At 52.5% G+C, this 14,075-nt stretch overlaps 1 protein-coding gene across 1 annotated transcript in view; it reads left to right on the top strand.

Moving 5' to 3' along the window:
- Positions 1-14,075, top strand: part of EPHB1 (EPH receptor B1) — a 79,648-nt gene that overhangs the window by 63,607 nt on the left and 1,966 nt on the right. The window contains exons 11-16 of the mRNA XM_071437328.1: positions 1,032-1,279; positions 1,607-1,822; positions 3,917-4,066; positions 4,587-4,780; positions 5,237-5,392; positions 6,003-7,357. Coding sequence (XP_071293429.1) covers positions 1,032-1,279; positions 1,607-1,822; positions 3,917-4,066; positions 4,587-4,780; positions 5,237-5,392; positions 6,003-6,111 — 1,073 coding nt within the window. The 3' untranslated portion in view covers positions 6,112-7,357. The remainder of the gene's footprint in view (positions 1-1,031; positions 1,280-1,606; positions 1,823-3,916; positions 4,067-4,586; positions 4,781-5,236; positions 5,393-6,002; positions 7,358-14,075) is intronic.

Below are 14,075 nucleotides of genomic sequence, written 5' to 3'. Positions count from 1 at the left end.
GTGGCTGTGCTCCACCCACCTGGAGCAACTTTGTGCGAGAGCACATATGGTCCTTCACCTGGAAGGCCCCAGTGAAGCCTTGAAACATCAGGCTTTCCTGGGTTTGTGGTGGGTTAGGGTGGACATGAGGTTGTGTCATGCTTTCAAATTTCCTCTGAGGTGGGAAAGGCTCCAGGAACGTATTCACTGGCTGACCACAGGGCCTCTTGGGATTTTCTATGTGGCTTTTCCATGAGATAACAAGAAAAGCTTGACCTCACTGTAGTCTGTGCCATACTCCCCTGCATATGTATATATACACACACATGCGTATGTGTGTGTGTGATCTGTGCTGTTTTATTGCCGTTTTTAAATAACTGTGTCATACTCTTAGAGGAGAAAGTGAGAAGCCAGGGAGGGGAAGCTGTGAGGAAGCAATGAGTCAGTTTGTTTGGGATCAAGTTCAGCAATGTATCACCTGGCCTTTGCTGCTCATCAAGGCAAAATGGCTGTGAACATGGCTTAAATATAATCCCTCCACAGGCAAGTTTTGCTTTAGTGAAGTGAAAGCCCTCCTGCATTCTCTGTATTTTAAATCAGAGAGGAGCAATGTAAACAGCCCAATTATTTCCCACCCCAAGAAAAGTGATGTGCAGAAAGGCAGCTGAGATTAACAACATTGACACCTGATATTTGAGGTAGTCCTTAAATGTCGATGCACCTTCCCTGCAAAACCTCCTTGTGGGGGTTTGTACAGGTGGCTGCCTGTGTCGATGTTGGGCTCTGTCACCTTGAAGAAGGTTGAAGACCTAAACATGTCCCTAGTAGCAGATATTGGCCCTTTTAAAGAGGACAGGCAGGCAGATTTGTAGAGGAGAACGTTGTTGAAGTGTGAATTGGCTGCCATTTCTCAGCTGGTCAAAGACTCCTTGCTCTTTGCAATGTTTAGTGTAGAGGAGGAGATGGTAGCTCTGGTGTTGATTGATCAAAGGTTGGACTCAGTGATCTTGGAGGTCATTTCCAACCTACATATTTCCACCTTGTGCTCTCAGGGGAGTTTGGAGAGGTGTACAAAGGGCGCCTGAAGCTGCCAGGCAAGCGGGAGATCTACGTGGCCATCAAGACGCTCAAGGCTGGGTACTCGGAGAAGCAGCGCCGCGATTTCCTGAGCGAGGCCAGCATCATGGGCCAGTTCGACCACCCCAACATCATCCGCCTGGAAGGGGTGGTCACCAAGAGCCGACCAGTCATGATCATCACAGAGTTCATGGAGAACGGCGCCTTGGACTCCTTCCTGCGGGTAATTTAGGCCATAATGGATCTCCCTGGAAGCTGGGAAGTGATGCTGTGATGCCCCACGAGACGGGGCCATGTGGGCTGTGGGATTTGGGAATGAGATGTTCTTGTCCCTTTTGTAAATCCCAGCCTGTTTGCTTAGTTTGAGAGCTGGCTGGAGTGTGCCGTACATGTCCAAAATGTGTCTTTTGGGGTGCTTATCTCTGCTGGAATCAGGCAGGGAGCTGGATCCTCTGGGGAGGTGCAGCATCCTCCTGAGGTCAGGGTGAGTGGCCCTGGTCCCACTGTGGGGTCTCATGCTCAGCCCAGTGCCTGCTCTTTGTGCTTGCAGCAAAACGATGGGCAGTTCACAGTGATCCAGCTGGTGGGAATGCTCAGAGGGATTGCTGCTGGGATGAAGTACCTGGCAGAGATGAATTATGTGCATCGAGATCTGGCTGCCAGGAACATTCTGGTCAACAGCAACCTGGTGTGCAAAGTGTCCGACTTTGGCCTCTCGCGCTACCTGCAGGATGACACGTCTGACCCCACCTACACCAGCTCCCTGGTAGGTGCCTGCTGCAGGATGTTCTCCTCTTCCCTGTGTCCTGCACCTGCTGAACCTGGGAGGAGGGTTCTGGATGTACAGTCTGCCATGGGTGGGAGTACCTCATGAGTGTTCCCACCACAGAGGCTCATGGTCTATCATGGTCTAGAGGTCCTGGCTGTAGTTTCCACAAATTATCCTCTTTTCCCTCCTTTCTCTTCCTCCTTTTTAGAAGTTTTCCACCTCCCTCCTCCCTAAGCACTGTTCTGCCTTCTGCAGCTTATAGATAAGCCTCTTCCCTCTCCTCTGTGGAGGAAAGGTGCACAGAGAAGTCCCTGGAGAGACAGGAAGGGAAAGCAGGGAGATCACAACTCCTGGCAGCACAGCGATGGTGTTTTAACACCCCTTCCCCCAGTGCTCCAGGTCTGGTCTGCTTTTTCCTGCTGGAAACTTGTTCCATGCATAAATTAAAGAGCCAAGCCTAACGGGAGCTCTGCCATTCCCCAGACATCCTTCTCTTCCTTAATTAACTCATTTGTAGGTAACAGGGACTCTCTTCTCCCCCTGCTCCTGGCTACCCCAGGGGACCCCCAGCTCCCCACTGTGGTCATTGTCCTGCTTGTGAGCCCCTGAGGGGTGTTAAGGATGATCAGAGGGGACAAAGATGAGTAGCAGGCTGGCCTCATCTAATGGATTAATAGAAGAGTGTGAGGTGGGTGCCGGCACAAGGCTGCGCCAGCTCCTGCCAAAGCAGTTCCTTGGGCTGCTGAGCTGTGCCCAAGTGCAAGGGCTGGCTCCAGCTGCCAAAATGGGAAAGCCAGGGGCATGCCTTTAAGGTTGACTCAGTGTTTTGGCCCAGTTACAGCCCATCACTGTCCCTGCCCTGCTCAATGGGATGTTCCAAACCTGCCCCATTCCCTTCCCAGACCCTTCCTGCAGGCAGCAGACATTGAGCAGACACCCAGCTTTTATTTTTCTTTCAAAGACCCCAGCAGTAGCTGCTGAGATGAGGCATGAATTAGTCTTTTCCCCACCTTCAGAGATAAAAAGAGATTATCTCATCTGTGTTTTTATTTAATTTGGGCCATAATAGATCTCCCCGGCAGCTGGGAAGTGATGCTGTGCCTGCGATTGCATCACTCTGCCTCCCACCGCAGGCTTTTCGCTCTGGGGAAAAGGCAGGAAAAACAACCTAGCAGTTAATTTCTCCATTTGTAGTTATTCAAATCAAATTTTTTGCCATTCATCCTTCAAGAGCGGCTGACGCGTCCTCGGAAAGGCTGTGGAAAATGATTGTGCTAAGTGATTCACAGTGCAGTCCTGCCCCCAGAAAATTCCCGTGTGTCTGTGGTTTTCCTTATCCCTTGGCTTTTTTTGTGGTTATTTTATGGAGCTTCCCAGGGAGCAATCCCTCTGTGCGTGCTGCTCCTCCTCTCATCCCTGTGCCCTTGGCATGGCCTTTGGCCCTGGGACCTGCCCTGGCTTGGCAGGGTGGCTTGAGATGCTGAGCCTGATTTTGAGCCTTGGGAGAAATGAGGAGCTCTCTGCCAAAGGCATTTTCCTACATGTGCTTTCCATTGGCTTTTAAAGGTGTTTTGCTTTTTGCCTTCCACTCCAAAAGCAGGGCTGGAAGGACCTTCTGGCAGCTGTAGGAGCCCAGGTGAATCTGTAGAGGATGCTTTTAGTTCAGCCTTGTTTCCATTGAGGGCCAAGGGATGGGGATGCCTGTGGCTCCTCACCTGTGACAAGTACTAGCCCAGTCATGCTTAGCTTTGTCACCTGGTGACTCCCTGGGAAGGGACCTGGGGAGAGGCCACTGGTGTGCTGGGTCCTGCAGGGCAGCTGGAGTGGGGTGGTGTCAGTCAGTGGGGTAAATCCTTGGAAAAACCCATTTGTTTTGTTCAGCTAAGCTATTTAGGCAGGTACAAGATACATTCATGAAGTTGTTTTTGGCTCCTGCCTCATCCCATCAGGTGCCACCTGCCTGCTCCTTGGTGGGGTCCCCAGGGACTCATGGTTTGGGATGTGTGTGGGATGGCCCTAACCCTGACTCGTGGGCATCCAGCCTCCTCTGCCTAGGGAGATGTTTCTCAGCTGAAGTTCCTTTTTCTGTAGGGGGGCAAGATCCCTGTCAGGTGGACAGCACCAGAGGCCATCGCCTACCGCAAGTTCACCTCGGCCAGCGACGTCTGGAGCTACGGCATCGTCATGTGGGAGGTGATGTCGTTCGGGGAGAGGCCCTACTGGGACATGTCCAACCAGGATGTAAGCACTGGGGGTCATCCACACTGCTCTGGGGGCCAAGGGGTGCTCATTTCCAAAAGAAATCCCTGCCTGAAGGGCTCTCTGCTCCTTCCTGGAGCCTCAGCAGCACTTGGTTTGGAGATGAAACAGGCTGGTGAGTGAGAGGATGCAAGGAGGGAAATTGGAAAGAAAAGCCAGTGGGCTGGTAATTGGACTTCAGCAAGCTGCAGGGCCTTTGAAAATGTTCAGAGGGTTTACGAGCAGGGAAGGAGCTTTGGAAGTGTGACTGCTGTACTCCGGCAAGATCTGCCGAGATAATGAGTGGCAGCTCTCCGCTGGGAGGAACTGCAGCCGCGGAGCATCAGAGCGGAGATTAACCTCGGAGAGCACTCGGCTCCTCCCGCTGCCTCGGCTGCTGATCAGCCGGGCTGGCCCTCCCTTCCCAGCTGCCTGCAGCCCCTCTGCCTGCATGAGCAGCTCAGGGAGCCCCCCGAGTCCTTCATCCCTTCATCCGCTTTCCCCCTCCCTCATCCATCCTCAGGTCATTAACGCCATCGAGCAGGACTACCGGCTCCCGCCGCCCATGGACTGCCCGGCCGCCCTGCACCAGCTGATGCTGGACTGCTGGCAGAAGGACCGCAACACCCGCCCGCGCTTCACCGAGATCGTCAACACCCTCGACAAAATGATCCGCAACCCGGCAAGCCTCAAAACTGTGGCGACCATCACCGCTGTGTGAGTGCTGGGCGTGGGGATGCTCCCTGCCACCCTCCCATGCCGTGGGGAAAGGCTCCCCGAGCGGCTCAAGAATCCATAAATCCTTAGATGGGGGCGGGGGGGATCTGTCTTCGCTCTGCCTGACATTCAGACAAAGAACATGCGGTTTTCAGCCAAGCAACAGCAATAATTCTTTGCTATTGATTCTTTATGGTCTGTGACCATTTGGGTGTGGTGGCTGCTCTGCCGACGCCTCATCCCTGTGGCTCCCGCAGCTGGAGTGCAATGTGTGAGCTTGCAAAGCGCTGCTTGGCAGTGTTCTCATGGGACAGGCCTTCCTCATGGCCTTCCATGGGTGTGTGCTGGGGGAGCACAGGGATAACTGGGGGTGGGCTGGGGAGTGTGTCCCTGTGCTAGGCAGGGCAGCTCCTTGGTGCCAGCCAGGCTTGTCCCCAGCGGTGTGTCCTGTTTCAGGCCTTCTCAGCCCCTCCTCGACCGCTCCATCCCCGACTTCACTGCCTTTACCTCAGTAGACGACTGGCTGAGCGCTGTGAAGATGAGCCAGTACCGGGACAGCTTCCTGACCGCTGGCTTCACCTCCCTGCAGCTGGTGGCCCAGATGACATCCGAGTGAGTTGGCCATGCCAGGCTGCCTGAAAGTGGGGTGCTGCCCAGCTGGGGAGGTGGGGAGGTCAGTTCAGGTGTGAGCATCCCTTACATTGGTCACCCAGAGTCTGGAGGTGGCCGCATTCACTATTTGGGGGTCCAAGTGTGGGTATCTCCCTACTCTCAGTGATGCTCATAGGGCCATGCTTGGGCTCTGTGGATGTTCCAGCTGAGCTTACCTCCACAGAATTCACAGAATGACTGGGTTGGAAGAGACCTTAAAGATCATTGAGCCCAACCCATGCCCTAACACCTCAACTAAACCATGGCACTGAGTGCCACATCCAGTTTTTTCTTAAACACATCCAGGGATGGTGACTCCACCACCTCCCTGGGCAGACAATTCCAGAACTTCATCAGCCTTTCTGTAAAAAACTTGCTCCTGATATCCAATCTATATTTCCCTTGACGCAGCTTGAGACTGTGTCCTCTGGTTCTGCCTGGTTGAAAGAGACCAACCCACCCTGACTACAACCACCCTTCAGGGAGTTGTAGAGAGTGGATAAGGTCCCTTAGCAACAGCAAACCAGGTTCACCACCTTCAGCTTCCCATTGACTTTCTTCTGTCTTCCAGAGACCTCCTGAGAATAGGGGTGACTTTGGCTGGGCACCAGAAGAAGATCCTGAACAGCGTGCAGTCCATGCGAGTACAGATGAGCCAGTCTCCGACCTCGATGGCATGACGTCCCTTGTCCCATGGGGAGGGGCCGGGGAGGGCAGAGGTGGGAGGGGAGGAACTGACGTGGGGCAGCGCTGCCAGAGGAGCCACTGCTGCCTGGGGACTGCCACTGCAGCCCGAGGATGTTCCTGGGACTCACCTCTGACTGGTGACTTCCGTTCCTCACCAACAGAAGCACACTTACCAATGTCATGGGGGACAGCGTATAAATACGTATAAATATGTACAAATCATATATTTAAAAAGCAAAGCAAAACAAAAAAATCATGAAAAACAATGAAGACAAACCAATGTGCGTTGGGGAAGCAAACCCAAACCCTAGAGACCAGACTCCAATCCCGCCACCAGTGAGCAGTGGTCGAAACTGAGAAGGAGGAAGGGGCTGTTGGGGAAGGGAGAGGCATGAGATGGAGCATCCTGTCCAGAGGAACCACCTTCCTTTTTCTTCTTTTGCCCTTCCTCCCTGCCCCAGCCCTCCTGGTTCACCCTACTCCCCTCTCTGCTCACGGACTGGGTGGAAATGTCCTCAGATGTCTCTGCAGCTCCCTGCCATCCCACCCGGGTGCCGCTCTGGCAACTACCAAAGGACTTCACTGACCACTGCATGGGGGATCCGACTCAATCCAGTTAATGTCTTCATATTGAAGAAGAGATGTACCTTCAATAGAAAACCTTGGGTTTTGGTTTTGTTTTTTTTTCTCTTTTGCTTGCATTTTTTTTGCAAAAAGGAAAAAAAGGATTAAAAAAAAAAACAAACTCTCCATCCTGGAAAATGGAAAGAGGTGTTCCCGTGTGTGTGTGTGCGCGCTCGTGCGCCTGTGTATGTTGTCAACCTTCCGTGGACTCGCTGCTCGTCCATGACCGAAGACCAGCGCTGACCCTGCAGCCAGCGGCCGGCCGGGCCCTGACCCGGGGTGGGGGCCAGGGGTTGTACCCACAGCCCCCAGGGGCAGGAGGTAGCCTGGAAGCACCTGGTGATGGAGGAAGCGCTCGGCATCCTGCACGTGGGGAGGAGGATGCCAAGGGCCGGCCAGCACGGTGGGGATGGGACCGGGACTGGAGGAGCCACCGCGTGGCTGTGACTGGGTTGGTGGCTGCTGGAGGAGGAGAGATGCTCTGGGAAATGGACTGCTCAGGCCTCCAGGGCCTCAGTGATGTCTGGAAGATGGCTATGGAGGACTTTTTTCCCCATCTTGTGGACCTAAGGATTTTGATATTGATTTATGGACTTAGGTTTCATGGCTTCAGAGGTAGGTCCGAGTGTCTTGTGTGTCTCTGTCCATCCATCCATCCATCCTGCTCTGTATTTTTCTGCTCTTCTTTATAGCCTCTCCTAGTGGTTGTTTCCCCATATTTAATTTGATTTTTATTATTCTTTTTTTTTGGTTCCTCCATTGGTCTCCTAGGCAAATTGATCCGGTTAAAATTGCCCAACACGTGTTCAGTGTTTACCCAGAATATTGTAAGGCTGGGCCATGACTTCCCCTGCGGATCGCGCCAGGAGTTTGTAAAATGAATGAACTCTTAATAAGGCTTTTACTTAGAGGGCTGTGTGCAAGTTGCAATGATCCATCACTGTGCTCTCGCTGGCGCTGTGCCGCATGGTGGCAGAGCAGTGGCACGGGCTGGCTGTGCCTCAGGGGCTGCAGGTCCCAGCTGGGATTTGGTGGTGTGGTGGCTCATATGTACATGGAGATCCTCTGTCCTCCTCACTCACCTCATCCCTCTCACTCTTCCATCCTCACCATGGCAATACTCCACATCTGCTAGTGCCACGGGGATGTCCTGCATCCATCCATGTCCTGGGGGTGTTCCTGAGCCGCAGGGATGCCCCATGTCCATCTGTGTTATAGGGGCTGCTTTACTTCTCAGCCCATGTCTGTCCTGTGTCCGTCAGTGCTGTGAGGATGGCTCACACCCACCTGGGCTGTGGTTTTTCCCCATGTCTCTCTTTGCCATAGGGCTGCCCATATCCAACTACACCATGGGATTGCTCCATGTCCATCTGCCCCATTGTATTCCCATCTATGCCAGGAGATGCCTCAGCAGATTTGCTTGCTGCCTCTGAACACAAGGAGAAAAGCCTGTGCTCTGCTTGCTGCTAGCACCCATCCACATCTCCTGAGTGGGAACACTGTCCCTCTTGTGTTGGGGCTGTCAGGGTCCTCTGTGGCTGGGTGGACCCCTGTGTATCCCATGAGGAGCACATGCTCAGTTCATGGTGGTTCATGAGGAACACGTTTGTGCTCGTGGTTCATCACCACCAGCAGGTGAAGGACCCTTTGGGGTGCTCTCTACACCTCCAGTTTTTTTCTTCCATTGCCCAAGGCAGGTGACCTGTGCTCTACCGAAGAACGGGAACTAACAAGATGCAGGAATGAGCTTGTTTCAATTCACTGAACTCCCCCCAGAGAAAGAGGCAGAGAAAACCCCCCCTTGTTTACAACAGCAGGGACTGCTCCTCTTCCTGTCTGATAGGCGATTGCTAATACCTCTCGGGATGCTGGTGGCCCAAATCTGTATTCTGGGATGTTGTCACACGGAACACAACATGCAGATGGAGCGGGCGCCGCGCATGCTAATGCGCCGCCCCGCCACATTGGTATTCGCTGGCACTGAAGGGTCCTTTGTGGGTTTTTTTATGATTTCTCTTTTATTAGAAGGAAGCTAAAGGCATTTAAAGGAACGAGTGACAGCCACACAGGCTAAATATCAATACTGCACCTTTATGGCTCCCCTGCCACTGTTGCCAGCCCTGTGAGCACCTGCAAGGCAGCTGCTGCAGCCTGCTCGGTGCTGTCCCTGCCCCACACACCACAGCAATCCTGGTTTAATGTAAACCCTTTAATGCAGAACCACAGTGTCACAGGGTGAGATGGATCTCTGAGACCGTCAAGTCCAGCCTGTGACTGATAACCACCCACCCTGTCAGCCAGTCCTGAGAACTGAGTGCCAGGTCCACCGTTCCTTCAACACCTCAAAGGATGGGCATTCCACCACCTCCCATTCCAGTGTTTAATCACTCATTCAGTGAAGAAATTCTTCCTGGCGTCCAACTTGAACCTCCCCTGGCACAGCTTGAGGCCATTTTGTGGTGAATGTGAAAGGGGAATCATTAAGTCCTGCCCATCCTACTCAGCAGATCAAGTACCCCTGAGGGATCAAACAGGCTGTCTGGGTGCTCAGGTGCTATCAGAGATGCCAAGACCATCTTGGTTCAATTTCCCAGGGTGGATGATACTCCTTGGCTCTGGGCCACCAGCAGTGCCCCTGGGCATTGCCAGGGCTGGTGGCCCTTCCATTCTGTTGCCCTTTCCCAGCTGTCCAACATCTGATGTCTCCTAAGCTGTGTCAGAGCAGATGATTCTCATATGCCACTACTCCTAACCAGCTGTCCCCACTCTTGGCCTTGTGCTGGGACCTGCATGTGTCCCCTCCAGGGTCATGCAAGAGCCCAGCAGCAGACTGGTGGTGCTCCAGGCTGAGCAAAGAGTGTGCAGGTGGGCTCAAATAAATCCCTGCAGTGAAGAGCCATCATGGGTCAGGGGAGTTGCTGTCTAGGTGATACTTGAGGGAGGGCCACCACGGGCCACCTGTTCTCTTGCCTTTCAATTAAAGTTGTTTTATCTTAACCAGAAGATTTCATGAAAGGCCATCAGTCTGTTAGTGGAAAACAAAGGGGGAAATCCAAAATAGCTATGTTTGGTTTTTGCTTTTTCTTGAAAAAAAACAGCATAAAAATTTCAGATGATTTCTGACAGACCGTTCTGTTACTTTAGAGGCCTTTCTTTCACATAAAATCAGTTTTCCAAACTGTGAAGCCTTTCTGTCTGGAAGTGACAGTGCTATCCCTGCCTGGCCATGGCAGCAGTGTTGTGTTTGACCTGCTCCTCCTTTTCCTTTGTCAGATGCCAAGGAAGAGGCTCTCACCTTGACTCGGGTGGCACCTCTTTGATGCTGCTCTGTTGCTCCTACTCTGGTGAGAGCCTCTTCCTTGGTCTAAAGATGAGCACTCCAGTTTCACATCTTTTGATTCACACTGGTTGGTGTTGGACTTCCTTTCTTTGATCACAGAGGAGAAGGGATGGCTCAGAAGCTGTTTTCTGCCTGCAGAGTTACGGTTTTAAGGAAAAAAAAAGGAGTTTTGGATCAAAGAGGACCAATTGCATAGGCTTTTTCTCTGGGCTGGGCTCCATCCATCACACAGGGTCCTGATGGGTTCCTGTGCCAGGTGGAAGTGCTGGGAGGGGCCCATTGCTGGTGGAAGTGCTGGGTTGGATCCTGACCCCTGCCACTGCTCCTGAGTGAAGCTCAGTCAGTGCCTTGCTCCTTTGGCTGCATCCCACATGAATACCCATGCATGGATGTGGCTGCGTGCCCGGGTGAGCCCACCTCACCCTCACCCCTGATCCTGGCCTTTCACTTTGTGCTCTGCAGTCATCAGCTCCTTCTCTCCATTTCTATGGCAACTGTAAAAACCTCAACCCTTTTGTGTCTTTTTAGGGGATTTTTTTGTGTGTGTGTGTCTGGGTTGGCTTTGTCCTTTTTGCATGGAGTGTTAAATCAAAAAAGGGACTTTTGGCTACCAAACCCCTGCTTTGAGCTTGGCCCAAGGTCTCCTGTGAGAAGCAGTGGGCAAGGTCCTCCTCACAACTGGACTAGGTGTTGCCAAGTGGCTCCACATTTCCAGCCCTGCTGTTACTTCCCTCATCCCCCAAAAATCCCCATTTGCAATTCAGCTGCATTGTTCTCCCCTGGGGCTTTTCCATGCTTTTTTCCAGCACCCATCCCTGGGTGTGATGGAGGAGCAGCAGGCTTCTCAACGGCAGTAATTAAAAGGAGATGTGGTGCCTCTGCCAGGGAAGGTGAACCCAAGCCCCTCACATCTCTGAGGCTTGAATGTGGAGGAAGAGCGTGTATTAATGGCATAATTATGTGCCTCTTTCCAGATAAAAAAAAGGAATGTATTTTATGCCATTTAATGACCTTCAAATTAACAGTTCTTTGAAAGCACTTATGTATATTTAATTTTAAATATTTCTGCAAGTCAGAGCAGGGTTTGCGATGAAAACAGCAGGCAGCCGGTTTTTAAATAAGAGTGATCTCAAACCATTATTTCTGAGCCTGTCAGCTCTTGGTGCCTCTAATGCTCCTTTGCCAAGGAGAAAACAGGGCCATCCCTCCCCCTTGCCTGAGTCCCATAGGATCTCTTCTGCTTTCTGCTTTTCCAGGTGTTTGATTCAGAGAGAAGGAAGGGCTGGGTTGGGCTTGGGTTACAGAATCTCACCAATAAGTTTGCCTGCATCCCAAGGACATCTCTGTGGGAACATCCCAGCTGGCCCATGGTCTGGGATAAATCGTTGGGCATCACCTAGGAAAGGTTTTTGCACTGCCATCAGCCCCTGCCATTGTTCTGAGATGAGGACAGACACGTTTCCCTTTGTTAAGGTCTGAATTAAGGCTTTTGCCTCTGATCCATAAAAACTGCCGATATATCTGAGCCACTCTGTGTTCACTTGGAAATCATTACTCTTAAACATTGAATTTGAGTTAAAAAAAAAGGATCAATCAGCTTCTGAGACGAGGAATGGATTTACAGACCCAGAAATGTTCTGTAGCTCCAAGGCCACCTGTCCTCCTTTCCTGCTGGAAAGGGTGGGGCCCAAGGAGTCACATCCAGCTCCAGCACCCATGCAGGTGCTGCTTGTTCCTGCTGCCCCAGTGTCCCCACTGTGTGAGGAACTGCGGGGGGATTTAGTGTTCAGGTTGTTGTCTGCTGTGGTGCCTCTTCTGTGAAGGATCCTGCCAGGGTGGATAGTGATCCAGTACTTGGATCATTCCCAGTGAGTCTCCTCAGAATTTTGGAAGTTCCAGAAACTTCTTGAGTGATGATGGGGGAGAAGCCAGCTCCACGCTGACAGGACTCCTGTGGCAAGTTGTTTCACACCATCAGTGATCTCCTGTTTTATATTTTTCCTATAAAAATATATTGGTGTTGTTGGAGGGGTTCTTTGGGATCATCTTGGATCATCAACCCTCCTGCCATGGGGGAATGGCTCTGCCTCTCCCAACTGAGCTCAATCTCCTCCAAAGCCTGTCCAGGAGGTGTGAGAGCCACTGTTGGGTTGTGCTCTTCCATTTTTGATGTCCTCAGAGTTTGGCTCTGTCTCAGGGGAGATCTGCTGGCTCCGGTCCATCACTGGGCCCTGATGGGCTGTGTTGTCTTCCCAGAATTTGACATGGAAAGGGGAACTTCTCCAATCAGGAGAGGACCTCCTCTGCTTTGCCTGGCAGGAAGAGATGTGAGGTGGGAGCTGGCAATCAGTGTGATGTCTTGGTTCCTGTCAGAGCAGCAGATTGGTGCTGGGGGGGGAAGTGCACTTGTCTCAGTGACCATGGTGCCTTTCAGCTGTGCCTTTTGGGGTTGTCAGAGCTGCTGGCCTTTGGGTGGCATCCCAGGGCTGTCACTTTTGGCTGGCTGTCCTCCACAGACCAGCACTGTGAGCACCCCTCCAGCCCAGGCACAGCTGCCCCCTTCTCCCTGTCTGTGTCTGAGCATCACTGCTGCTCCTGCTCTCCTTCCTCTGGCCATTGGAATTCAAACAGCCCCAAAGCCCCTGGCTGTCCCACCCTGCTGCATTGCTCTGCTGTAGTGGCTGTTTTGGGGACATCTCTGGGTCCTTGTGGACCCCAGCACGTGGTCAGCTGCATTGCAGGTGACACAGCCATGGAGGGGGTGGCCCCATCAGTGGCAGAGGCAGGATGGTGTTGAGGTCTCCTGGCCTGTCTCTGGAGGATTAATGCTGGAGGAGGTTAATCTGAACAAACCAGCCCTGTGAATTTTAAGTGGATTAGCTGAACTCTGCTCCTTCCCAAAGCAGACAGTGCCCTTTTGGGGCGCATGTGGAAGTGGATTAGGCAAAAATCTCCTTAAGGCTGCGTTAATTCTAGATAAGTGTAAGGAGATTAACGCCCATCCACTTAAAAAAATTAATTGGAGTGAACTTTTCTCTGTGTCCCCAAGTAAACAAGACTCAGAGCTTTCCCCATCCAGCAGCTGGGCTGTGCCTTTCCCCTCTCTATCTTCCCATCCCCTCATGTTGTCCAGGAGCTGCCATTGTGGTGGGGGAACCTGCTCCTCTCTGATTATCCTCAGGGGCCTTATTAGGCCATTGAACCCTTGTGTGAAGGTAGGGAGAGAAGACAGGAAAATTATGGTCACGATCAGTGCAATTATCAATGCTCATTAGTGCCAAGCAGGACTGACAGCAGGAGGTGCAGCCCATGGCAAGTGTTGTCTGAGGAGCCAGGTGAGCCTCACATCACATCCTTGTGGAGCTTCCATGGACAGGCAGATGTGGAACGTGCACATATTGCTTGGTTTACTTGTTTTTCCCTACTGTGCTTTGGCTGAACTCTTCAGATTCCACAGCCTAAATGTTTGGGAGACAGCCAGAGACTGCTGTGGTCAGGGACTCAGGCTGGGGTTAGTGCCTGGGTGGCAGTGCCATGTCATGTCCCTGATGGTGCCTGGATGGGGATGGGGCTCTGGGAGGCCCCAGGGAAAAGGGGTGAGATGTGACTCCTTTTGCAGAGGGTCTGGAAATGGACTGATGCTCGGGGGGGCTTGCAGGATACAGGGACAGCTTTGGGACACTCCCAGAGTTGCCTCCATCCTTCCCCATTCCCACCTTTTTCCATGGCATCACATGGGCACAGCAGCTGTGTTTGCAGAGCCACCCATCCTTGATTATTTTGGGTATTTGCAATTCTGCCCATTCCCAGGAGTGTGGAAAGGGAGAGGCTCGGGGGGTGACACGGTGCCTGCATCCCAGCCATGCTGCTCGACAGCTCCTTCCCTCTTGGAACGCCTTCTCACCACACAGACGTGGCCTTTTCATTGCTATTTGTGTCACGCCAGCTCTCAGAGGCTGAGATCAAAGCCCTGCCCGCCTCGCAGGGGTTCCC

Source organism: Agelaius tricolor, unplaced genomic scaffold (genome assembly GCF_023055355.1).
Source record: "Agelaius tricolor isolate 1412-34295 unplaced genomic scaffold, bAgeTri1.0.p SCAF_12, whole genome shotgun sequence".
Lineage (NCBI taxonomy): Eukaryota > Metazoa > Chordata > Aves > Passeriformes > Icteridae > Agelaius > Agelaius tricolor.
The sequence above is the reverse complement of the archived record's forward strand: the minus strand, read 5'-3'. Positions and strand labels throughout refer to the sequence as shown.